Below are 27,352 nucleotides of genomic sequence, written 5' to 3' on the forward strand. Positions count from 1 at the left end.
AGACGTAGAAATGGCCATGATTCTGGGCAGTGGCCAGAACTTCTGACATCACAAATTGACTGCTAAAGGAGGGGTAAGAACAGAAAGCATACAGTGTAAGATTCAGCATTATTGGAGGCCCTGCACCTTCGGAAGGTGTCCTTAGGTAAGGAGTGAGTTTTTACTTCTTTAGTAGTCAGAAAAAGCTGTACCTACATAAGAGATGATCTGATTTGACAGAAAAGGAATTAGTGATTGGAACTGACAGACTTACTAGGTGGGGGACACAGAGGCAGCAGATGGTGAGAGAGAGAACACTTGAGAGTTCAGCATTATGCTTTAATATCCACAAGTAACTCCTCACTTCTATTGGATGGGAACATTCCATGGTGAAGAAAAGAATACAGCCAAGCCATAGGACAGCCTTATTTAATGGTTTTCCATTTTTTTCCTCAGGGATCAAATATTCCAAATTTTTGCCACATTAATTATCACATGAACTAGAGAAATTAGCCAAAGACCTTGTCGAAGGTGGCAACCTGACACCTTTGAAGCAGCTTCAGACAGGCAGCCTGTCTCTGAGGGACACATCTCTCTCAGGTACAAGTGTAGTAGGTCATATATGTGAATGAGAGGCAAGTCTAATAAATCAAAAAATGTCAGCTTCTGGGACTGTGGGTTTATCGCAGTGGTAGAGTGCTTGCTTAGCATAGGCAAAACTCCGGGTTCAATCCCTAGTGACCAAAAAAAGTAGCTTTTGATTGGGGCATTGTTTTTGAAGTTCGGTTAAAAGAAAAAATGATACTTTAGTGATGCTTAGTTGGGGAACATTTTATTCAAAAGGATGAGTTCCTATTTTTGACCTGGTAAAGTAGACTGGAGGTAACTCCTCAGATGAAAAGCTGAAAAGCAGTCAGAACAGTAAACAGGAAATTTAAATAAGAACAGAATCATTCACATACAAAGACAACAAAGAGATTCATATTTGAATAATGATCAGATTCCACTCCTGCCTTTCTGAGTTACTGTCACCTGACTTACTCTTCCTAAGCCATTTCCCTTCTCATCTTACTGTGTTACAGGCCTTTATCTCCCTGCATAAGTTACAAGCACTTCCTCCCACATTTGGGTTCCACGTAACTTTTTGTGAATCTAACAGTGTAAACCATGCCCTCTGTTGTTAAAACCAACTTAAGTTTTTATACCTAATGTTGTCTGTTGGTGGATACCTTTAGTTTGCTTTTTTGGTTTGGTTTGATTTTTTGAAAAAGGGTTTCACTATGTAGTTGAGGTTGGCCTTGAACTCACTATGTAGCCCAAGCTGGCCTAAAATTCATGGCAGTCCTCCTGCCTCAGCCTCAGAGTGGTGAGATTATAGGCATGCACTGCTATGCCCAAGATTTTCTTGCTTTGAATTACAGTAATCTGTTGTGCACAGTCTATAATTATGTTATTCCTTACTTTCTGTTCTGTTATATTCATATCCTTTCCTGTCCATTTCTTTACCCATTGTTTCATAAAATAATTTCTAATTATAATATGTTCAGCAAAAACAGTCAAGGGAAACAACAAGATTATAAAGCCATAAGTAAGTACCAGCAATTTTTAGAAACAAATTGTATAATCTATTTATATATTTTCTTCATGTAGGAAGAAAACTACAAATATCTTGCATATGCACATACACATATGCCATAAATGCATACATTTCATTTTTCACCAAGATTAAAATGTGTCCTGGCTGGGGGTGTAATTCAGTGGTAGAGTGCTTGCCTATCGTGCGCAAGGCCCTAGGTTCAAACTTTAGCACTACAGAAAATAAATAAAACATATCCCTTGCGTGGTATCTGTAGAGGCGAATGCTTCAGGTTACAGAAGCTCCTTTATATTACAAGTGGTAGATATTCTGAAACATTACTTCATAAATAAAAAGCCAATCTCAGAGTTAAAAATTGAATGCTTCCTCTTATATGAGCAATAAAATAACAAAGGAGAGAAAACAGGAAACTAGAATACAGTCTCACAGAGATGGAGCATGGGATGGAAGTGCAGAGGAGAGGGAAAAGGGGGTAACAGGATGAAAATAATGAAAATGTGACATCCGTGTACCAGTATACCATAATGAATCTCATTCTCTACCATTGATACGCACCAATGAAAGGAGAAAGGGAAATCTGAGTCTTTTCATAGCTTCTTTTTATTCATTTTTGCAAAGTCCCCATCTGTTCTGGCAGTAAGTTTCTTTGTAGTATAGAAATGCCTAGTCTGTCTTTTGTGAGAAAAGCTACAGTGAATTTTGAAACATACAGGTAAGCCTTGGAACTGGAAAGATTTGAGAATTGTTAAAAGCAGCCATTTTTGAGTATTTCAAATTTTAATCCTTACAACTATTCAAAAAATCTTGTTACTTTTCTGTACATTAAAGATTAAAGATCTTAAAATGATTTTCTTTGTAGTTTTTTTTTTTAAGGATCTGGCAATTTTAATGTAAATCAGTGAAAATATTATTTCCATTCTTTACTCCCACCTACTTCTAAAAATATTACAGTTCATCATATGAAAGATTTATGGAGTTATGCTTTTCTCTTTGCTGAGACAAAATACCCAACACTCACAAATTAAGGGAGGAAAGGTTTATTTAGCTCAGTTTGTAGAGGTTTCAGTGCTCGCTTCGGCAGCACATATACTAAAATTGGAACGATCCGGAGAAGATTATCACGGCCCCTGCACAAGGATGTAGAGGTTTCAGTCCCTAATTGTCTGGCTTCAAGACAGAGTGGATGGCAGACAGGCATCACAGAGGAGAAACAGTTCCTGGTAGAACAGAAGGCAGCAAAGCAACAAGGGCCTTAACAGCATCTTTCTGCCCCTTTTATCTTCTCCAGACTACTTAGGGTGGGTAACACTCACCCGCTTAATCATAGTGGCCCTGAGCCTGGCTACCACTGCACTGTGAATCAGTTCCAGCATCGCACACTACAGATCCAGCCGGCTGCATTAAGGCTTGGAGGGGACTTCTAGACATAAACCATACAGTGCTGAAAGAAATATAAAAAATCTTTAGCCTAATTTTGGCATTTGTTTTTATTACCTGTGGACTGTGTATTAACTATATAACTGTCATTGAAAACAACGAAGTTTTTAATATTTAGAGACCTTACAGCTTTGCACTTTTCATTATAATAGACAGTGGCCACATAGGATTATTGAAATTTTAATTGACAAATTTTTAAAAATTAGAAATTCTTCCGTGGCATTGGATAATGCCATTTTGTTTGTTTCCTTTGCTTTGCTTTTGTTCTTTGTTTTGTTTTGTTTGTTTTGTTGAGAGAGGGTCTTGCTGTGCATTCCAGGCTGGCCTTACCTTGATCCTCATGCCTCCGCCTCCTAAGTGCTGGGATTATAGGCATTCGCCCAGCTGAATAGTGCCATTTTTGATCACTGCTTCTCAGCGTATGATCCCTATGAAAATCATTTGGGTATTTGAGGTTTTTAAATAAATACAAGTTACTAGGTACAGCCCGGCACACTCAATAAAAACCTCTCAGTAAAGCATAGATATCTACAATTTTAACTAACTAATATATGGTAAAGCTTGAGCACATCCATATATTATGAATTAAATATCTTGAGGGTATCATTTGTATATGATAAAGGATATTAACTATTTAGAATTAAATAATGAAATACTACATGTTAAAACTTGTGGGATGCAGCTACATTGGTACTCAGAAAAATTCCAGTTTTAAATGCTTATTAGAAAATTACTGAATGATTTCTAGCATGATTGATTTTTAAACTGCATGAAAATACACTATCTTAATTAGAGTATAAGTACAAATACAGTAAAAATAGTAAAAATTTTATGACAATACATCAGTAAATCTGAAAACTTTAGTGAAATGGAATTTCTTAGAAAATACAACTAAACAAAACTGCCACTAGCAGTCTAATAAAAGAAAACCCAAAGTCAGATAATTTTACCATATTTCTAAGAAACACATAACTCAGATCTTACATGTTTTGATGCTAGAAAAATAGTAGTTATAACTAATGCTATGAGTTTAATAAGACAATGTTAATACCAAAACAGATAAAAACCAAAATAATAGGCCACCATTATCTACCATTTTGCTTTCTACTATTGCAGTTTCCCCACATTCAACTGTGGCCCAAAAATATTGCACGGAAAATTCCAGAAATAAGAATCACCTAGAATCAGCCCCGTAGCTAGCCTATCTGTGCTGTATGTTATCAACCCATTTTTTTGTCTTTTACTATGCCCTATAGTTTTTTTTCTTGATAGGCAGATAAATGTACCAGGTAAAATGAACTGCCATAAATGAGCCTTTAGTAATGGAATAAGGTGGGAGAAGGAAAATCATTATTATAGTTGTATGATTAGGTCTCTGGTCAGCTTATGCTCCTGCACTGTGAACTTCACAAGTGCTTTTGTGTCCCCCTCCCTTAGTGGGGACGGACCGCTAGTACTGACGGGTTGGGTGTAGGCTCTGGAGAGAGCACAGCAGATCACGCTCTGGTTAACTAGTCTCTCTCAAGACACTTTGTGAAAACAGAGTACTCTGGCATATATCAAATAGTTATTTTTTCCCTACCCCTACCAGAAGACCAAGGAGATTTTTTGTTTATGGTTTATGTATTTTGAGCTTTATTTTAGCTACTTTTCTCTCGTTGCCGAGACAAAATACCTCACACCTGAAGTTAAAGGGGGAGAGGTTTATTTAATTCCAGTTTGTAGAGGTTTCAGTCCATGGTCAGCTGGCTCTAGGGCAGGGTGGCATGGCAGACAGGCATTGCAGAGGAGAAAGTTCACGGTGGGCAGAAGATAGAAAAGCAAACAAGCAAGAGGCAAGACAAGCCTCTTTCTGTCCCTTATGTTGTAATCCAGGCTACTGGGATTAAGGCATGGCCAGACCAATCAGTGGATGATGTAGTAATCAACCACCTTTTATCCTAGCATTGTATCATGAATCCGTCACACACTAGATTCAGCTACCTCTGAAAAAGCCCCACCTATGACTGCATGAAGCTTTAGGGGGGACATCTAGATACAAGCCATAACAAGCTCTAAGAAATCTTTGAAATAATCTATATTATCTTGTAGAAGTGGTATAGTTTTAGGTTTTATATTTAGATCTATAATCCATTTCAAATAAGTTTATGTGGTGGGAGGTATGAGTTGAAGGGTTTTTCTTTCATTTTGATGCCAGCACTATTTGTTAAAAAGGCTATCCCTGACTTGTAGAATTATCTTGGCACTTTCTTCAAAAATAAATTGATCAGGATAGGTGCTGCTGTACATTCAGGGGTATCACACATTGGTACTCAGCGGCTCTGAAACTCACTGAACTCAGTAGGCCATGCACTTTTGACACAAAAACTTTCGTCTCGGTACTTGTCATTTGTTTGGTACTTAATGTGCAAGCTAGAATGTCAGTGTCCATCGCCTCATGACTCACCATCCTTTCTAGCCAAAACAATCACTGGTACTCATTTTTGGTACTTGTCATGCCTCCTGGAACCAAATTAATGACCGGCACCAAGGTACCACTTCATCCCAGCATTCTGGGAGGCTGAATAAGGAGGACTGCAAGTTCGAGTCCTGCCTGGACAACTTTGCAATTTATTGACACATTTTTCTCAAGGTAAAGGGCTATGGATATAGCTCAATGTGAAGGCCCTGGGCTCAATTCCCAGTACTAAAATAAAAACAGCAAATTGTGTAAGTACAGGTATAATTTGGGACTTTGTTCTCTTCTATTGACCTGTGTCTACTACCAATACCACACAACTGTCTTGATTACTTAGCTTTACCGTAAGATATTGTGGGATTTTCCTTGCAAAATTGTATAACTCATGTTTTCTGTGAAGGGTCAAAAGTCTTATTAATGGAAGCATATGTAAAAAATCTTTAATTACACTACTAAAACAGGTCCCCTGTTTTAAAAGCAGGGTAGTTGAAAAGGAGTAGTTAAAATCGCATGTATTGGTACTATACTGTCTGCCATTATGATATGCCAGCACATTTGTACATTTTTTGTTTTTTTTTTTAATTAAAAAATGAGGTTATACTATAGGATCACATACTATTTGTTGGTAGCCTTTTCCCATTCATCAATACGTACTGAAGAACAATATTTTAATGGTTGTGTAGTTTTCTGTTACGTAAATGTACAATTTCATTCTCCTGCTGTGAAATGTTTTCATGAATTCTAGTTTTTTGCTTTTTAAGTATTATTTTTAAATACATCTCTGCAATAGAATATTTATAATATACGCCTATAATTATTTCCCCACGATAACTTCATAGATGTTGAGTGAAAGGACAGCACATTTTTTGAGATTTTTGGATTCTGATCTAGCTCATTCCTCCAACAGTATTTTTCCTAGCAGTATAGGAGAATAAAAAGGGCAGATGTAAATGGAAAGGATGTGAAAGTCATTCCTATTTTCAGTTGGTCAGCATAAATATATGTAGATTTGGAGGACTGAAGTAAAGTGTATACTACCTGGATCAAAATGAATTCATTACAAAATAGGTTTCAAGTGGTCTGTTTCATTGTTAGGGATAATGGGTTCCTTTTTTACCCAAGACATTTTCCAGTGAGAATGCCTGGAACCTTAATCCTAATAGATTTTCTTCCTCTTGTTCTTTTCTTTCTTTTAAAATTTTTTTAAATAAAGTAAGATTTCATTACATCCCTCCTTTAGTACTGTAGGAGGAAATGATCTTGAAATGAAAACATCACAGATATGTGATAGAATAACCTCAAGCTGCCCTAAGCAAAGTCTGCCTTTACACTGGTCGCCAGGGAAGTCCAAATTAGCGTTGTGTAGTAAATTTCCCACTAAGGAAGAGCCAATCATGTAGAAGTAGCTACAGTAATGATATTGAAAAGTCCAGAGCTGAAGGCATATTCAAGGTACAATCATTGTACAAATGGTATATAGGGAAAGAGAAATGTTTCAAAGTGTGTGGGTTATCATCAAGTAACTTTCTCAAGGATGAATGTGACAGATCTCAAAATGAGGAACTACCCAAATGAAGCAGTAATGAGTATAGTGCCCTATGGACGTTTTTCATTTGTATTTTTTGTTGTGCTTGATACTCAACTAGATATAGTAACAAAAATAAACTGTCTTGAAAAGCAAGGATAGTGTTTCATTCATTCTTGTCTCTCACTCTCTATGCATGGATAGTAATAGGCTATCAGTAAGTGTTGAAACAAGGAACTAATTCTTTAATTCTTCTGAACAGACTGGATTGTGGACGGAACTTGGAAAGATTGAAACTAATTTCCTAAAGCCACTTCATACAGGACTCAATATGTCAAAAGCACACTATGAAGCAGAAATTAAAAATAACCAAGAAAATAACCAAGGTTGGTAATGTGCAGTTTTCTTTTTAGTTAGGTCTAAAAATTAATCAGATTTTGGAACTGTCACATTCAAGAAAAAGAACACTTCAGTTCATGTACAATTTATGCCAAAGGAGCATCAGTTGTGCCAAGTGAAGGACCACAAGCGCTGAGTCATTTCCTTTATAATTAAACTGATTCTTAGCAGATGTCTAAGCCACTTAACACTGAAATGGGGCTACCAAATTGAAGCATAATCTGTTTCAAAGTCTTAAGTTCTGATCAAGAATGTGGTTGTATGGGAGGTTAAGGAGGATCACAAGTTCAAGGCCAGCCTGGGCAACGTAGTAAGAACCTGTCTTAAAATATAAAGGGCTTGTGGGTATAGCACCATGCCAGAGCACTTGTCTAGTATGTGCACAGCCGTGGGTTCAATCTCCAGCAGTGAAAAGAATATTTTTTTTAAAAGAATGTAGTTGTGTTACAAACATTTTCCTTTTGTGCCATTGTACTTGCTTTTGTATTGCTAGGTCCACCCCTCTTAGCCCTGAATAAATCTGTACAAATTATGAAAAAGAATCTTAGATACAGACTTAAAGTTAACAATTCTGCTGTAATAATGTGATCTTTTTCATATATCTGTGGTGGTATTTTTATAGGCATTATTAAAAATCTTATCTTTTTTAGAGGGCTGTAATATCACATATAAAAATGAAGTTTTTTGCATCCTTTACATGCTAAAGTAATGCTTTTTATCTACAAAAGCATTACCCTCATACATTGAAGAATCTAGTATTTACTTATATCTTGATTTAATTATTCCTTGAGCTCTTAGGTAAGATTTGATAATTCATACAAATAACTGAAAGATTTAAGTTAGTAAATGATGAGAGTAGCCCATAATGTATTATTAAAATGTATGTATTATTAAAATCCTGAGCGTTGTTTTAATGGATAAGTTTGATGTGATTTTTCTTCTCTTACAGCAGACAGGAAGTCTAAGGAGCTTTGTTCTGTAACTATAGGTAGAGAAGAGATTCCTAATATGCCTCCTGAAATGCAGCTGAAGGTGATTTGGTGTTTTCTTAAGCTGTATCTGGCTAGTCTTTTTCTGTGCTTTCTTTTAAAGGCAGGATTAATAACACGAAGTTTTCTTGGCATTGCAGGTCCTACACTCAGCTCTTTTCACATTTGACTTGATTGAAAGTGTTCTAGCTCGAGTAGAAGAACTCATTGAAATACAAACAAAGTCTACCTCTGAATGTAAAATGCTGGAATAAAGTAAAAGTTCTACTTCCTAAATAAAAATGGATAAAATACTGTATTTTCCATTATGCTTTTAGTACCTTTGTAAATATTTTTCTGCAAAAAGGTACTGTTAGAAAAGTTAATGTACCCTTTTCAGTTGTCAAATTCTATAAAATACATTATGGATCGTGGATTATGGTTTTAAAAAGTTAAAAATACTACATTGGAAAGTTTGATACAAACTAGTAAGTTTGTATTTCATAAAATGTAGCTGAAATGCTTTACTCAGTATAGTTGTGAGTTTATAAAAAGATGGATACACTATCTGCTTGAGTGTTGTATAACAGTTTAGAAATCCCTGGGTCAGTTTAGGTACCACACACCTGTAAAAGTGATGTGCTCAAGAGAGTGTATTGTTTTCTTAGCTTCCCTTCATGTGCTTCAAGAGCAGTCTTATGGAACAAAGTCCCTTCACAACCCCTGTAGCAGTTAATGGGGAAGCGCCTGCAAAGATTAACTTTACAATATAGGCTGCCCTTGTGAAAAACCTTAAGAAAGAGAGAGAGAGTATGTGTGTTTCCTTTCATGCAGGTAGCTCATAAGAAAATTCTGTATTTTATTTGCTCCTATTTGTCCATACAGCTTAATTTGTATCAAGAAACTGACTTTTGTAATATATATGTACAAATTACTTACTAAACATTATAAAAAATCACTCAGCAAAAGTAAAATAAAATATCTTTTAATTGAATACATGTTATTTTAAGTTAATATAAACATCTTTAAAGTAAATGTGTATTTAAATATTATAACATAACAGGTCTGGTTATTTTTATGTTCTTCCAAAAGAACTTTTATAACTGGTTCTCTAATTGGAGTTAATTAAATCACTATTCAGCTTTATCTTTTGAAGTGTTTTCCAAACAGGACTTTGCTCTATGATGTAAGCTTTAGTTGTTATCATTCTATAGCAGATGCTATCCATGCACGGTTTGGAGGAAGTCTGGAAGAAGATATAAATTTGCAGCGTTATTACAGAGACAAGTTTTTTTCAGGATCACATAAAAGAAAACCTGACTTTAAATTTGTTAATCAGGTATCTCATGATCACTTTTGTGCTAAAAAATATACAGTATATGAGTTGTTAAAATGGTAAGTACCTGATCTCTGTCTTCAAGGAATTTCAAACTTGTAAGTCAAAAGGAACAGTACAATAATGGCTTTAATGGGGATATATTTCAAGTATAAGAATAAGGAAGACCTAACGCTGCCTACAGAAGTTGGGATGTGTCTAGGCACATTTTACAGAGGAAGACAAGCATGAAAAGATAACGGGGTAATGGAGAACATTCCATTTAAAAATAGGTTTGCAGGGGCTGGGGATTTAGCTCACTGGCAAAGCGCCTGCCTGGCAAGCGCAAGGTTGTGAGTTCGATTCTTGGTACCAGAAGGACAAAACAAAACAAGTATGTTTGCACCCAGACCATTATGATTGCCATCTGACCGCTACATTATAGTTTGGAATTTGAAGGAAGCGATGAGTAACCTACTGGCCCAGCACAGTGTGCAAATGGCCAATACTCTTGTGGCCCAAAGTGAATCATAAATGGGTAGTGGCTACCAGAAGTAAACTGGAGGTTGAGTCAGGCTTGGGAAAGTTGTATGTGTGAAAAGGCAACCTCTCTGAGGTGAACAGAAGCAGGGTATTTGTCAGTCCTGCTCAAGAGGGTGTGCAGTGTGAAGCCAAACGCCTGGAAACATACAGTATCATGTATCTTTCCTCCCAGGTGCTTTACCTTAGCTATAGTGCACATAAGATGGATGGCATTCGCTGTGTTGTGGACTGGAAGTATCCGTAATTTACTTCCCAGGAATCTGAAAAAGTAAAATCCTAAGTCACACAGGCTATCTTTTTTTTTTTTTGTACCAGGAATTGAACTCAGGACCTTGCGCTTGCCAGGCAGGCGCTTGTGCCCCAGAGCTATATCTCCAGCCCCACACAGACACTCTTAACTGACATTTGTTCTTCTAAATAGGTGTAAAGAGACAGCTCTGTTGTTGACCGCGTGTTTATTCATGCAGGCCCTGCCTTACGTCACAGAGGATTTGAGGTGGCTTTGTAGCCAAAACTTCTCACTCTTGGTCTTGCAGGGAAAGCCCATAAATCAGCATGAACTCTGGCCACCCTCAATCATAGGACAGCTGTTTGTCCTAAGTCATTAAATATGACAGGTTAACATTAGAAAATTTATCTTGTAGCAAAAAAAGTCATCTGCCTAAATTAAGAACAGAAGTAAACACTACACAGTACAATAAAAATGTCTGCAGTTCTGTGCTTCCATACCTTTGCTGAATCCTGAATATCAGTTTCCATTCTTCATGCCCATGAAGGGCAGCAAACAGAACCAAAAAGCTATTTTGGTGAATGTTAAGAAACTTCTCGATTTTGGTTAGAAATACTTCCTCAGCTGACATAATGCATTCATGAGCATCCATCAATAAAAATGCAACTCCTAAAAAGTGGATATGTAAAGTCAGTTTTTCATACATAGCAAATTTTGTAAACAAAGTATAAAGTATATACTATAAAGTGTAAGTTCCCCTCTATACATGAGGATAAGAGCTGTTAAGCTTGTCACAAGGGTTAAATAATGTATATGAAGTGCCCAAAATATATGGTAGGTCACTAAAAATGATTTACTTTCCCCTGGAAGGCTCTCTGCTAAACCAGAAAGAATGAGTTTGAGGCTGGACCGCTTTCAGCCTGGAGGTCTCTGAAAGAACTGTTGAAAGCATTTATCTCCCCAAACCACTGCTATAGTAGCGGTCTACTGCAACCTCCCAATAAAATCCTTTACGTCTACCTCTGCCTTAGTCACGTGTTCCTGGGACAAAATACCTGACATCCACAGTTGAAAAGAGGAGAGGTGTCTTTCGGCTCAATTTTTGGAGGATTCAGTCCATAGCCTCCTGCTTAAGGAATGGCATGGTGGAGGGGTCAGGTGAAGGAAAGCTGCTCTTCCCCCTGGTGGCCATGAAGCATTGAGACTAGGGGAGAGCCAGGGAAGGAGAAACTCCCTTCCGGCTCCCACCTCAGTGAACTGCTGCTAAGCAGGTCCTGTCTCCTAACGTATGTACTTAGCTACTGAACTCACTGCTAGATGAGTCCACTGATGACTGTAGCGCCCTCAGCCAATCACCCTCCGCAGGCTCCACCTCTGAACACGTGAGGCTTTGGGAGGAGACTCCGATCTAAACCATAACCGCCTTTTTATCACTTCTGTTATCTCCCAACCACAGGCAGCACTGTCCTCTTCCCACTGTCTCAGTTTTCACGTACCCTAATCTAATTCCTGTGCCTGGCTCATGACTCATAGTTTCAGGATTTCAGAAAAATTTAATTGTTGCCAGATAGCTCTGTAAGTTAGTATCTGTTCATAGCCTAGTCAGTAAACTCATACAAGATTGTGAAAAACATTTTCATATATGGACTTTTACATATAAATTTTGGCCAGGGATGTGATTTTTGAGCTCACTCTATTAATATGGTTAACACTTTAATACATTTTGTGTGTGAGGTCTTACAGGAATAAACATAGGGGCACTCTACCACTGACCTATTTCCCTACCCCTTTTTATTTATTTATTTCTTGAGACAAGTCTTGGTCAGTTGCCCAGACAGGACTTGACTTTGCTGTCCTCCTGCTTTAGCCTTCTTCAGTGCTAGGGTTACAGGCGTGCATGAGCACACCCAGCTAATACTGTGATTGTCGGGAAAGTGGCTTTATCTATTTTCATTTTAGTCCCCAAACAAGTAGTTGTTCCCATCCTCTACCACTTGTTCAGTGTTATTTTAATTATAACTTAAGAATACTGTATATTCTTTAATTGGCCAAGTGCACTGCTTTTGCAGTCACAAAGTGTAACACATCTACCCCTCCCAAAGGGTAACATCTTGTTATAAAATTATTAAAATTTGTATTCACATCTCTGTAAGAAATTTAAATCAAGGCAGTTAGCAAATATACTGTACCAGAAACAGAAAATATAATTGATCCATTTTCCACTGAATCTGAATACCGAACCTTGTGGCTTTGATTTTCCAGAGCAGCTGCAATTTCATAATTCTTTAAAAGAATTTTCAGAAATACAAACATAAGACATGCTTACAATAATCTTTATTTCAGCTAGTGAAAAAAATAACATTTCATACCTTATTTTATAACTATACCACTTATACATTTGATCATCAAAAGAGAAAATCTCTGTATGGAGAAAACAATTTTAAAAAGAAGAGCAAAAAAATTTAGTCCTAGTGAAACACTAATTGTAAATTTGGAAATGAATTGGTATACCACAACTATGTTATTTGGGGGCAGAAATTAACTGTGTTAAAAAACTAAGAGAATGAGGGCAAATGCAGACTTTCAGAAGTAAGCACCTTGGAACAGATTCTGACATGCACTAGTGAATAAGTGCAAGATGAGTTGTGCAGTGTTTCTTAGATAGTGGATATAACCACATTGAGCAAGACACACAATAGAGACAATTTTCCAGTTCATTTGTTTATATTAGTTGCTTTCTGGTTTAAAAACTAGCCATCTCAAAAAATTAAAAAAAAATTTTTTAATTAAAATAAAAACTAACCATTGCAAAATTCACCTCATTTCTTATTCTAGTCAAGCAATTAGATCTTATTACCCAAGACACTAAATCTAAGTGGTTAATAGTATTTCCTAAATGGTCAAAACACAAACTTGTTAGTTTCAGGTATGTTAAAATCCCTTAGGTTGGTTAGTTTTATTTTCTTCCTGAACATGTATATCTTAAGCTCATAGAAGTTATACATAAAATATGTAGTTCCTTTCCATCCTAGCTTTATGCTACTTAAGATTTTGTGCTACTTAGATCCTGACCTAGAGTTCAACAATGGTTCTTTGCCTGTAATTTTAAAATTGTACACTATGTCCACCAATGGCAGATTTAGTTATTTAGGGCAACTCTCCTGTTGAAAGCAACTTGAAAGATTGGATAATTTTTTTAAAAATTACAATCTGCTTCAATGCATCATAGAACTAGCAGGATAGAAAAAAACCACATAAGGTTAAAATCTATATAGAAATTCAAAGATCTGATTTCAGCATTTAGGCCATTTCTTCCCTGAGGGCATCTGCCAATTCAGGAAGAGGCAAAAGAGAGGCTGAATAGTTTCTGACAAAAGTAGAGCAGCTCTCACAGGGAATGTAGTCCAGCTTCAAGCCATTTCAACCCCTGAAATTGTATTAAGGTGATAGGAAATTACTAGTGCTCTAAGCATCTAGCAGCAGGACTCCCTAGAGCAAACTTTGTGAATGAGGTCTTCAATAACCAGGTCTGTTCAATTACAGAACAAAGAAAAGGGTATAAGTGACTATTTTCTCAACTCTATAACTACTGCCATTCTACATGTATATGAAGTTAATTCATCATATATAATAAACAATTTAGGACTTTGGTTGCCATATTTAGCAAATAAAAATACAGAATGTATACTTACATTTGAAGTACAAATAATAATGTAATTTTTTTAGTATAAATATATACCATTCAGCATTTGGGACATACTTAATATCTGAAATTCAAATTCTGTGTCTTACCTGGCAAATAGGGAATTAGGGGTTTAACTGTCTTACAAAATTAAGGCTTCTCTAGAAGAATATAACATTCTAGGACTCAGCTTATTTCTATAATTTTTCAAATACAAATTCCAACAAAATTTTGAAAAACAAAAAGATAAGATTACTTAAAAGATGAAAGAAAATCATCAGAAATAATACATAATAGAAACAGGTCCATAGGGGACCCATATAGTAAAGCTAATCAGATACATACCTTAAAATAGCTAAGCTTACTGTGTTCAGAGAGATGAAAGATGTTGACAAAAATTTTTTTTTAAATTAGGTCTCACTATGTAGTTTAGGCTAATCTTGAACTCACTCTATAGCCCAGGCTAGCCTTGAACTCATGGCACTCCTCCTGCCTTTGCCATCCAACTGCTGGGATTACAAGCATGAGCCATCATGCCCAACAATGTCGACAACTTTGGCAAGGTTTCAGAAAACACATAAAAGGGGTGTGAGTCAGGAAAGCTTCCTAGAATTTGAGTCCAACCTGCGAAGTAGGAAAAGCAGTATTTGATGCAGGCAAGTAAAGGAAGAGGATAAAAGTGAGAAAAGCATAGACAAAAAATAACATAGGGAAATGTATTCAGATTTGAAAGTAGAATTCTTATGAATGTAGAAGATGTACATAAGGAAGCTAATTTGGAAATAGTGTTGGGAATAACTGGAGACACTTAATGACCTCTATATCCTACACTAATGAATTTCAGTTATATCCTGGGGGGAAGCCAACTAAAAATAATGTTAATAAAAACTGTAGAAGAAAATAATAAAATTAGTATTAAATTGAGAAAATAGGAACTTTGAGCATTGGTTTGTCAAAATAACCAGAAAGTTAAGACTAGATTGTCCAAAGCCGGGCGTGGTGGCACACTCCTATAATCCCCACACCCAGGAGGCTAGGGCAGAAGGATCATTGTGAGCTCGAGGCCAGCCTGGGCTACAAAGTGAGCTCAAAGCCAGCCTGAACTGCATAGTGAGACCATGTCTCAAAAAGACAAAAAAAAAAAAAAAAAAGTAGATTGTCCAAAATATGTTTCATGGAATATTACAGTCCCATGAGAGCTGAAAGAATGTTCCTTATTCAGGTAACACTGGAAAACACTGAAGGCTCTGAAGAGTAGTAGAGTCAAAAAAATTGTTTAACTGTTTATACCAGCATTCCAGATAAAATCTATGTAATGATCTTTTCTACAGAAGTAATATCTATTCCTTTAAAACTGGCATAGTATCTAGAAATTTTATGCACATAAAATGAAATATGGAAAGGGGCACTTAATAACTGATACAGAATTTATTAGGAAATTTGAAGAAAGCCAATATGGAAATTTCACTACATAAATGGTGAATTTCAGAGGTCAACTTATTCAACAACCTCTACGAAATGCGTAAATATTTGCAAATACATTACTTATGAAAATATACTCACAACAAAGTATGAAACCTAACAGAGCAAAAACCACATAAACAATTACTTTTCTAAATTTCTAAATACATTTTCAGCATAGGCAATATAAAAGAAATCTGCTCCAAACTGTTTTTGAGTGATGGGAATTGAACTCAAGGCCTTCCATATGCTATAACTAAACTACAAACCCAGCCCAGGAAAATTCCTCTATATCTCAAAGTACAAATAATTTTTAAACCATATAAAGTGATTAGGTACACAAGAAATGAAGGGGAGTGTTGCAAGCAAAACCACTGCATCCCACACAGAAATACCACAGAAAGAGAAAACTATACACTGATCTTTAATAAATAATGATGCAAAATTAAAACACTAGCCAAACAAATTCACAAAGAACAAGAATAAAAATCCACAACAACCAAGTACTTGGGTGAAAAAATGCAAAAGATTTCTCAGCAGGTAACACAAAATATGCATTTAAAAATTAGTTATTTCTGATAAAAAGAAAAACTTCATAAATTAATCTTAGATGAATACGTTATCTTATGCAAGGACATATGTATATAAGTGAAAAGAATGACAGATATGATATAAAAGGTAGAAGAAGTTAGTATTTTATTAAGGTACATTACTCAGGTCTAGGTAAGTTTACTGGTGAATTTGTGGGTTTCTTTCTTTTTCTTTCTGTACAACAGGTTGAACCTTGCCCCTTTTACTTTTTTGAGACTCTTACAAAATTGTGCAGGCTGGCCTTAAACTTGCAATCCTCCTGCCTCAGCCTCCCACAAAGCTGAGATTACATGCCCCACCACTCAGAGCTACCTGGTGATTTTTTCAAACATTTGATGAAGAAATTATAGGAATTCTCTCCAATTTCTTTCAGAGGGCTGAAGTAGGGAGGACACTTCCTAACTCATTCTATGAGGGTAGCTATCATAGTCACTTTCCTTATTGCTGGGATAAACTATCCGACAACTGCAACATAAAAGGAGGACAGGTTTATTTTGACTTATAGTTTGCAGAGATTGCAGTCCATAATAGGATGGCTCCAAGGCAAGACAAGGTGGCAGAAGAGCATGGCTGGGGAGAGCTGCTCCAGCACCTGGCAGCAGGGAAGCAGAGAGATGGGAAGAGTTGGGGTGGTGAGGCGAACCCTCGAGTGACCTGCCTCTTCTAACCAGATCCCACTTCTAACAGCGAGTCAGATATCCTGTCCCCTAATCAAGCCACCTTCCAAAACCCTGTCTATGAATGCAAGAGGGTCTGTGTAAACTCAACGGTGGAAAAGTAAAGGCTTTGAGAAGAGATCCCCAGAACATGCCTTCAAGGTATCCTTTGTATTGTTCCCAGTGTATTCTTTTTAACACTAATCTTTTCAGCAACCAAGCTATTCCAACTTTACAGGGCCCAACTTTACAGAAGCTTCCTTTCTGATGAAACTCAAAACTTTTGAAATCACCCAACTGTGTCATTTGCTCTTGATTACCAATAGAGTTGGCTAGAAGTTCCCCAACAGCATCCAGGTGGCAGCCTGAAATGTTAGACTGCCTTGAGATTTTCTCTGCCAGATTAGTCTGCCACCCTTAGCCCTCGAAGGATAAACCTGGGTCCAGCAGACCCATCCCTTAATTTTCTACTGTAAATTTGTACTTAGTATTATAGTAGCCAGCTATACCTTTCCCTGAGGAATCCAGGAAGCAATGTTTGTGTTTACCCACTTTGATGGGACAGCAAGGAGTGTGTACATGTGCAAAAGTGACAAAATTGGATCTAGACCCATCCTACACACCCTTAGGGAACAGTTTTTGGATATGTTTACTCAAGCATCACAGAGGATCCAATAGACCCACAGCATTCCAGGATTTGTTTAAAAAAAAAAAAAATTCTTCTTTTGGTTTTTCTGGTAGAAGTGGCCCAGTTCGGTACAATGGCTCATGAAAAACTAGACCTTCAAGTTCTGGAGGAGGCAAAAGTGAATCTTCAGATTATTTATGCATGGATGATGAAGACGATCCATTACAGTAAAATACATGCTTTCACCACAGAAGAGTGGTATGAGTGTATGATGATGTTGATGTTGATAATGCCTTTAATGTTGGCCTGTGACAGTGAAATGGATCAAGCATCAACTGATACAAAAGGAACGCAGACCTCCTCGATTCGGATGACAAAGAAAACAGTATTGTAAATACATATCTGACAAGTCAAAACGTTGTGAAACAGTCACATAGCCAAATGGAATGATCCAATGTTAGAACTAGGTCTGAAAATATAGTGAGGGTCTTGGTGGGGTGAAACGTTGGACAGAATGCCAGCACTGCCACTTCGTGTTGGAAACTGTAGCAGACAAAATGCCATCCGATGCTGTGAAATACACAAAAAGGCTGAAAGGCAAGTAAAACGCTCTGTATGCACCAATAGCCATATTCAAAAATGTATTTATTATGACACCTCACTAGCCAAACTAAAAGCATTCATAGGTCTGCTGCACTTAGCAGGGATCTCTCATGGTAACTGCAGGAACGTAAAAGACTTATGGAAAAGTGATAGGTCAAAATATGGGATAAAAATGTATGTCCCTGTAGATGTGAAGATCATGCTTTCAATTTAAACATTTACCCTGAAACTCAGCCATCAGGTCCTTATTCATATAGTAATAAACTGACACTGTGAACAGATTTATTGCTCCCATCTCCAAAACTAACTGGAAATGGTTTACTGGTTTCCAATTGATGTTATGTTTGGTTTACTGGTTCCAACTGATGTTAGATTTGCTAACAGAGCACAAGTTGACCGGGGCAGGAACCATATGCAAAAACAAAGCAGAACATCCAGGTGAAATGTTGCAATTTCCAAACAGAGAATTGTATAGTTCAATCTTTGAACACACAATAAAGGAAGAGATGTGTATTTTGGCTCAGGTGTGTAGAGGTTTCACTACATAGTAGTTTCAAAGCAGGACAGCATGGTGGAGAGATGCTTAGTGAATAGTAGACAGGAAGCAGAGACTGAGGGGAGGAGCTGGTGAGGGAGAGAAACCCTTCCAGACCACACCCTCAGGGACCCGCCTCTTCCTATCAGACCCCACCTTCTAACAGCAAGTCAGCTATACTGCCCCCATAATCCAATCAAAGCCTTCCCAAAGCCCCACAACAGAAGCAGCTCTTGGTGGACATCTAGATATAAACTATAATACTGGCATTACCTGAATACCCAAACCAAAGCCATTGTGAGAAAACTACAGACCATAAACACAGAAGCAAAAATCCTCAAAGAAATAATCTAAAGAAAGCAAATCCAACCAATGTACAAATAATTATATAGCACAACTGAGCAGGATTTTGTCCTAGGTTTGCAAGGTTGGTTTAACATTTGAAAAGTGGTTAATGTAATCTATCATATCAATGAGATGAAAAAAAAAACACACGATCACATCTAATCATGTAGTAAAATCCAACACCCATGTACACTAAAAACTCTGTAAAGCAGGAATAGAGAGGGACCATCTCAACTTGATGAAGACTGTGTACAAAAAACCTAGAGCTAAACTATGCATAGTAAAAAACTTCAAGCTCTCCCACTAAGATAAGAAAGAAGGTGAAAATGTCCCATCTTACTCCTCCTTTGCATGGAAAGTCCTAGCTAAAAGCAATAAGACAAAATGAAAAGGAATACAAATTGAAAAGAAAATGGTTTGTTTACAGATGGCAGGACGTTTGTGTACAAAATGAAAAATACTTTGTGTAGAAAATGTTAAAAAAAACAACCAAGGAGGCCACGCGAGGCTGTGGAGGTAGCAGTAGCCTTGTGCCCGCACCCAAAGCCTGCCCCCACCTGTTGACGGTGGACAAGGTGAGGGGACAGTCATGCGGACAGGAAGTTGCAGCTTAAAAGGGCAGTGGACACTAAGTGCTTTTCCCTTGCTTCGGCCCTGCTCACCCTTGCTGTAGCCACCATCTTATAGCCTGGGCAAGGTCCTTTTGCCCTGCACCAGGCCCACCGTGCTGCCGGGTGTCTGGGGCATGTACTGCCTGCTGCTGCCCACCTGGCACCACTATAGTGAGGTTCTGGTTGAGCGCAGGACAACCCTGATTTCTTTAAGATAGAGGAAAGCTTCTTCAATCAGATACCAGCATTGTGGAGGACCTGCAGACCCATGAGAATGAGTAGAATGCAACTTCGTGCCTGGCATCCTGTGCACCATCAAGCCCTGCAACCACGGGCTGAGCCTCTTTCCCATCCAGCACAGCTTTGGGAGGTTACCTCGGGCTACTCTGCCCAGCACAGCCAGCACCGCAAGCCCTACAATGGAAGAATCTAGTACAGCACTGATATGAGTGTAGACCAAGTGAAAGCGCTGGCTTCACCAATGACATACAAGTGTGTAGTGGTCGATGTGCCATTAGGTGGGGTTAAAGCAGGTATTAAAATCAATCCCGAGAACTATAGGGACAATAAATTGGAAAAGATCACAAGAAGGTTCACCATGGAGCTAACTGGTTGTATTGGTCCTGGCACTGACGTGCTTGCCCTGCACATGAGCACAGGCATCTACGGGATATCCCGGATGGCAGACACCGATGCCAGTACACAGGGCGCTATGATATTAACGCACACGCTGGTATTACCAGGGAGCATTACCAGCCATGGCGTTTTCCATGGAGCTGAGAACTTCATCAATGAAGCATGAGCATTTTAAGATGACACCAGCCTTTGGAGATAAACCGTTTGTTGTTCAGGGCTTTAGTAACACGAGGCTGCACTCCATGAGATGTTTACATCATTTGGTGCTAAATGTGTAGGTGCTGGTGAAGCTGCTGGGAGTATTTATAACACAGATGGTACTGACCTAGAAGAACTAGATTTCAAATTGTAACATGTATCAATTCTGGGCTTCCCCAAGGCAAGGGTCTACAAAGGAAGCATCCAGCTGACATCCAGATGCCTGTCGTCAGAGCGAAGCTGTTGATCAAATCCAACACACCCATCATTAAAGCCAAGATATTGCCAAAGGTGCCAAGGGACTGACCATTCTGGCAGGATTTTCTGACAGCTATCTCTTGTAGAGGAACATTATGGCTATTCCAGGTCTCTACTTGAATTCCAGAGGAGTAACAATATCTTACTGGGAGTGGCTGCAGACTCTAAATCGTATCATTTATGGCCAATTAACCTTTAAATATGAAAGGGATTCTACTACTTGTTCATGTATGTCCAAGACAGCTTAGAAAGAAAATTCAGGGAGTGAGTGAAACTATTCCCATCATTTTAACAGAAGAGTTCTAGGACAGGACACTGGGGGCTACAGAGAAAGGCATCATGCACTCTGGCTTGGCCTACATGGTGGAGCATTCCGCCAGCCAACTCAGGCACAGAGCCATTAAGTGTAGCCTGAGCCTGGACCTGAGAACGGCTGCTTATGTCAGTGCCATCAAGAAAGTCTTCAGGGTGTACAGTGAAGCTGGTGTGTCCGTCATACAGGTGGATCACGGCTGAGTGTGACTCCCTCACCATTCTTTCCACCTGTAACTTCTTATCACAAGTTTACAAATAACGACAGAAATCCTTCTCATGACTCATTAGATACTGAACACTGTTCTTAACCCATTATCCAAATCAGCCCCTTAAGAAGAAGAAAAATAAGGTTAGGGGATCATGTGCAAGCCGATGAGTATGAAAGTGGAAACTGCTTGTGCCGGGGGCCACACAGGTGCTTTGCCTTAGAATACAAAGCCCCTTTGCCCTGGTTGTGCTGTTTTGCTCCGGGCTCCCTGCCCAGCCGATGCTGACCAGAAAGCCTGCCTGAAATAGTCGCGTGCTTCTGCTCCAGGCAAATTGAGGCTAGCTCTGACACACATAAGAAGTAAGTGTACAGCTTTTGAAGAAGGTGACATCGTCCTCCAACAAGTTATTGGTATTTTACATTAGCAAAATAATTCAATTTTACAAGTTGCAAAGAATAATAAAAGCTGTTTCTCTTGTACATTTTATTCTTTTAGAATAAAATCAGTACATGCTGCTTTAAAAACAGCTTTTGTGGGGCTGGGGATTTAGCTGAGTGGCACAGCACCTGCCTGGCAAGCACAAGGTCGTGAGTTCGATTCCTGGTACCGGAAAAAAATAAAAAGAAACCCGGCTTTTGTCACTTAACAAGTGTAACCTTGGCTCAAGCAGTGAATGCCTATAAACATAATCAATGAAGAAAGCAGTATTTTTATAAGGCAGTATCATTTATGGTTTATTAGTCATATATTGTCTATCAAAGACTGCAAAACCTGATAGACAGCAGTCTCTATACCTTCTTAACTGTCAGAATTTGCTAACTACAATTATGACACATAGTCCAAAGAATGCAGCAACCTCCTTAGTGGTTCCTCGTGTTTGAAGATCTATTATGTTGACTAATTGAGCCATAGTTCAAGTAGAGTGTCTGCGAGAAAAAAACATCTAGACTCCCTGTTTAGAGTGTGGCCAGTCTGGCCCCTGCTTGGCCGCCCCCTCCCAGACCACTGCATCCTGCATTCTGCACTTGCTTCTTAAAGCAGGCTGAAATGGCCTAGAGGACTGTTTTGTTTCCCCAATTACTTGCTCAGGACCTGAGGTAGAAGGCTGGGGTGGGACTGACAACAAAAGGCCATAAAGGAACTCTTAGGGATGATAAAGTTATCCCACTTTTGATTGGAGGGACAGTTACAAAGCATAAACTATCAAAACTCACTGAAATGTGCATTCAAAATGTGTGCATTTTACTGCTTGTAAATTATGCCTCAGTTAAACTAATTTTAAGATTTTTTTCAAGAATAAGAAATTTAAAAATTTTATACTGGGGCTGGGGATTTAGCTCAGCGGCACAGTGCCTGCCTGGCAAGAGCAAGGTCGTGAGTTTGATTCCTGGTACCAGAAGAAAAACAAAAACAAAGAAACAAACAAAAATTTTTATACTAACAAAAACAGAGATTTGTCTTTACAAGATCCTCCTTGGGATAATTTCTAAATTAGATAAAGACAAAGAAAATGACTCAAAATGGTAGGTCTGAGCCATAAGAAGAACAAAGAAAACAAAAACATGGGTAAGGTGCATTCCTGTAATCCCAGCACTCTGGAGGCTGAGGCAGGAGGATAGCCAGAGTTTGAGGCCAGCCTAGGCTACATGAGTTCAAGGCAGCTTGCACTATAGAGTGAGACCCTGTCTCAAAAAATATAAATAAATAAATAACCTCACCCCAAATATGGGTAAAACTAAACAAATGCTAACTCAAAAAAACTGTAACAATACTGTGTGAAATTACAAAAGCAAGATTTATGATAATGGGACATGATACAGAAAAGGGTCATTGAAATTAAATTATTCTAAGATATTCTGTTTAAGAGGAGGCTAAAAATAATTTACTTTGGATTTTACAGAGCTGAGGATGCATAACAAAATTTCTAGGATACTTACTAAAAGATAGAAATAGAATACATAATTTTAAGAGCTCGCTTTAAAAAAGAAATTAGAAAAAATAAGCAATCCAATGAGGTGAGAAAGGGGAGAATAAAGAAACATTAGTGGGACAGTGGGACAAATAAAAGGCACAACATAAAATAGATAAATATAATAAATGAAATAAAAACAGTGTTTTTGACAAAGTAGCATGGATTGCTCTCTCCTTCTCTCAGAATAAGTCTGGTAAAGCTATATAAACAGGAGAGAAACATGGATTCCAGAAACCTAACCAGATGGCAGAAGCACGCAAAATTCCAGTGAGACTTATGGCTAAAGTGGGGTAGTACAGGAGGTATTACGGAGCTAGATGGCTGAAGCCAACAGGGGAAGTGCAGCTGGAGGCAGCAATGAGAGCATAGGGTAAAAAAAATCTTACTTTCTTCTTGTTGTCTCTTTCCTTATCATGGAACAGTATTTCTTTCCCCTTCACCCTGACTGTGGAACATCTAGGGCTGTCCACAAGATAAATACTGGAGCAAAACAGTTAAAAACAGTTATGGATGCCAGGCGTGGTGGCACACACCTATAATCCCAGCACTTGGGAGGCTGAGGCAAGAGGATTGTTGTGAGTTCTAGACCAGTCTGGGCTACAAAGTCAGCTCAAGGCCAGCTTGAACTGCACAGAAAGACCCTGTCTCAAAAAAAAAAAAAAGGAAAAAAAAAAAAAACAGTGAGCTGACTTTTAACTTTTCATCTCCTTCCTTTCCAAACTACAGTATACAAAGTCAGCCACTTTCCAGTGTTGCTAAACCTAGGCATATCAGTTTCTGGTTATCTCTCAAAAAACATGAAGTAATACATATGTGTGTATGCCTTACTGTTTCTAGAATCTCTAACACTACCCATTGTTATTAGAGTGGTGATGTAGGAAAGCAGGATGTCGCACATGGATGTAAGTTTATAATTTAGCTAATGTACTTTCTGCTCCTCACAACTAACTATGAGTAAGTAAGCCAAGGATCTTTAAAAATACTATTCTACATGAAACTTGCTATGAACTTTCAAAGGTCACTGGCCCCAATTCTCTTTTACCTTAAGAGATGAACTAATAATAACAGTGGTCGTCCACTTTACTTTTTCTGTTTTACCACTTTCAGCCATCTGTATATCTTGGCTCAGCCCAGCTGCTGACGATGCCACACTCTGAGAAAATTAAAAGCAAAAGAGAACATATGAAAACGTCTGTTTAATGACTAAGCAAGTGGAAGACAGAAATAAAACTTATGATAATACCAACATTTTAAAGAATATTTAAATATCACTATTTGACAATAGAAAACATATCTCGTTATACATTTAGCTTATTCAATAACTATGCATTCTTTTAAAGCCAGAAGCCAGGGTTCCTATTCAGAGCACTAACATAAAGAAAGACTTCTTACATCAAGGACCGTGAAAGGTTTGAGGCTTTATCTTACTTGCACACTAAAAAGTTAGCCTGGCAGGTTTCACGGATACAGAAAAAAGACGTGGCTCAAAAACAAAAGGACAAATTTTACTCACAGCAATAGCTGTAGTATCATCATTTTCTTATGCCAGTTCCCCAAGCCCAATTTCCACAGCATGATGGGACAAAGGCCAGGTGACATCTGCACACACAGTGGGTGCTAATGTAGGAAAGGAACCAGAGTGTAGTGCCAATATTTTATAAATAAACCTGCCTTCTACTCTGGAAAGAAATAGTGTATTCTACAAAGCTATTTGCCATACAAATATCTTTGAAAAGATAGTCCAGGGGTGGGGGGGCTGAATACTCCCAATTCTAACAAACATACAGGTGAGGCTGATTATGATGAGAACCACACCTTGTACAGATCCCTTAGAAAAGAACCACTGCCTCTAGGGAAGGAAGAGCTTTCAGTCACCAAGAACAAAGCACTATACAATGGAAACCAGAGATAAAAGAAAATTATGTACTAAGAGAATTCCAACAAGTCAGTGAGCTAAAGTCTACACTCTACATGCCTGAGATGGGTAGAAAGAAAATAAAAAGGAATTGTTGCAAATCTAGTAGCATAAAATTGAATCTCACTGTGTTCTAAATTGTCTGATTATATTAACACTGAACACCTTTAGGCTGTTTCACTTCTGTGAAACGCACGTGTCCTTTGTTCATTTTTTTTATTAAATTTTCTTTTCTTTTTGTTGTTTATAGGATTCCTTTATATAATGTAGACATAAACCCTTTATCAGTTAAGTGTCTTTTCCTTAACTTTTAGAGTAATTTTGATACTTGCAAATTATTATTCCCAATGTGGTCTGATTTATCAATCTTTTCATTTAGGGCTAGTGAATGTAAACTAGTAAAATGGCTAAAGAAATCAGTATGAAGACTTCTCAAAAAAGTAAATTGAAATTCTGTGTGATCAAGCTATACCTCTTCTGAGTATATCCCCAAAAGAGCTAAAGACATCATGCTATTATGATACATGTATATACATGTTTATAGCAGCACAATTCACAATAGCTAAGTTCTGGAAACAGATGCCCATCAACAGGTGAATGGATACAGAAAATGTAGTATTATATATAATGGAATTTTATTCAGTCATAAGGAAGAATAAATTCAAGTCATTTGCAGGAAAATAAATCAGACACATAAAATTAAATAGTGCATGGTTTATATGAGAAATACAATTATACATAAACAGTAAAATAAAGGCAGACTTTTTGGAGGACAGAAAGAGAGAGGAGGAATGCAGGGAGGGGAGGAAAGTAGATAAAGAGTGACCAAGATATATTATAGATGTGTACCAATTCCCCCAAACGAATGAATCACGTACTGCAAACATAACAATTTAAACATCCTCTACTGCAGTCATAGATAATATCTTTAATAGGCATCTAAATTTTTAGCTTGCCCTTTCACATTTAAGTCTTTAATACATCTAGACTTTTAAAATAGAATCAAAATGTGTCCAATTTTATTTTTTAAAAATGATTATCTACTTGCCACAACACTATGTATTAAGTAATAATCCCTCCTTCCCCTGGTCATTTGTGACATCACCTTGGCCACATACTGTTTCCACATATGCATAGATCTCATGAGATTCTCTATTCTATTGTTCAATTATTTCTGAGCCAATGCCACACTTTTTAATTATGGTAGCTTTACCTGAAGTCTATTTACATAGAAAATTCCCCTACCTTACTCTTTTTGTGTAGTGCTGTAGCCATTCTTGTTTTTTTTTTTTTTCTTCTCTAGAAATTTTAGAATCATGTTAGTTGTTTTTTTAAAAAAATTTATCAAAAAATTTATTAAAATTAGTATTGTCAGGGCTGGGGACTTAGCTCAGCGGCAAAAGCACCTGCCTGGCAAGTGGAAGGCCGTGAGTTCGGTTCCCGGTACCGGAGAAAAACCCAAAACAAAACAAAACAAAAAACAAAACAAAAAAAAAAAATTAGTATTGTCTTTATAAAACAATGTGGGAAAAAATCTTTACATAGATGAGTTTTTAATCTATGCATATGGTATATCTCTCCACATATTTAGGACTTACAACCTAGTGTTTTCATTTAATATTGGGTCATAAGAATATTTCTTATACATTTTTTCAAAAACATATAACAGTTACATAACTTTCTGTCATGTGGCTATATCATACTTCATTTGACCACTACAATCAGTAATTTACATTGGACATATGATTGGTCCTCCAAATTTTCCAATAATAAATGATGTTGCAATAGTATGGAATTCTCCATCAAAGCCATAAATACCAGTCTTCCCCTTATTAATGTTCAGTGATTCACTATGACCTATAGAACAAAAATCCAAACTTAAGGGATACATGTTTTTTCTTTAGCCTCAAATCATGCTATTCCCTCACATATTACATATACAATAGCTATTTTGAAGGATTTTTAATCCCTAACCATGGTATGCTTTTCAAACTGAGGCCCTTTATATATTCTAAAAATTTCCTCCTCTTCAGTTATTTTTAATAATAAGCAGTTCATGTGTACCTCCTCCAAAAAGCTTTCCTTGTTCCCCACAGGCAATTAGGACCTTTTTCCTCTGTGGTCCTATAGCACCCCAAGTACATCTCCATCATATCACTCATTAATGCAGTTATGTAGCTGTATTTCCAATCCAAAGACTTCTCATTGGAGGCTCCTCAAAGAGAGGAAATACGTTTTACAAATCTTTGCATTTCCAGTGCCTTACTCTACTGCCAAATACACTTAG

General features: G+C 37.6%; 2 protein-coding genes across 8 annotated transcripts in view; one reads left to right on the forward strand and one right to left on the reverse strand.

The window, feature by feature from the left end:
- The window catches only part of Glmn (glomulin, FKBP associated protein), a 37,962-nt gene extending 28,641 nt beyond the window's left edge, over positions 1-9,321 (forward strand). For 5 of the 7 annotated variants that reach the window (XM_013514525.1, XM_005385048.1, XM_013514527.1 and 2 more), the window contains 3 exons: positions 7,259-7,382; positions 8,345-8,427; positions 8,525-9,321. In XM_013514525.1, coding sequence (XP_013369979.1) covers positions 7,259-7,382; positions 8,345-8,427; positions 8,525-8,638 — 321 coding nt within the window. In that variant the 3' untranslated portion in view covers positions 8,639-9,321. The remainder of the gene's footprint in view (positions 1-7,258; positions 7,383-8,344; positions 8,428-8,524) is intronic. The other 2 variants (XM_013514528.1, XM_013514529.1) reach the window with 1 other exon arrangement.
- Positions 9,322-9,376: 55 nt separating this feature from the next.
- LOC102024694 (chromosome unknown open reading frame, human C1orf146) lies at positions 9,377-27,137 on the reverse strand. Its single transcript, XM_005385054.2, has 6 exons — positions 27,130-27,137; positions 24,193-24,303; positions 12,640-12,733; positions 10,951-11,119; positions 10,403-10,481; positions 9,377-9,609 (listed from the first exon to the last, which is right to left on the reverse strand). Exons 2-6 carry the CDS (start codon positions 24,259-24,261, stop codon positions 9,475-9,477), a joined length of 546 nt encoding a protein of 181 aa, XP_005385111.1. The 5' UTR covers positions 24,262-24,303; positions 27,130-27,137; the 3' UTR covers positions 9,377-9,474.
- Between the last annotated feature and the right edge of the window lie 215 nt (positions 27,138-27,352).

Source organism: Chinchilla lanigera, unplaced genomic scaffold, assembly GCF_000276665.1.
Source record: "Chinchilla lanigera isolate Chin_1 unplaced genomic scaffold, ChiLan1.0 scaffold00022, whole genome shotgun sequence".
Classification (NCBI taxonomy): Eukaryota; Metazoa; Chordata; class Mammalia; order Rodentia; family Chinchillidae; genus Chinchilla; species Chinchilla lanigera.

Bases quoted from the DNA above. Each gene is read 5' to 3' on its own strand.
- LOC102024694 (XM_005385054.2), bottom strand. From the start codon at position 24,261: ATGGCTGAAAGTGGTAAAACAGAAAAAGTAAAGTGGACGACCACTGTT. The intron at 10,482-10,950 runs GTATGGAAGCAC...TTACTTTTTCAG, and splicing joins ATATTCAGGATTCAGCAAAG to ATTCCTGGGAAGTAAATTAC. The intron at 9,610-10,402 runs GTAAAGCACCTG...ATCTTCTTCCAG, and splicing joins TTATGTGCACTATAGCTAAG to ACTTCCTCCAAACCGTGCAT.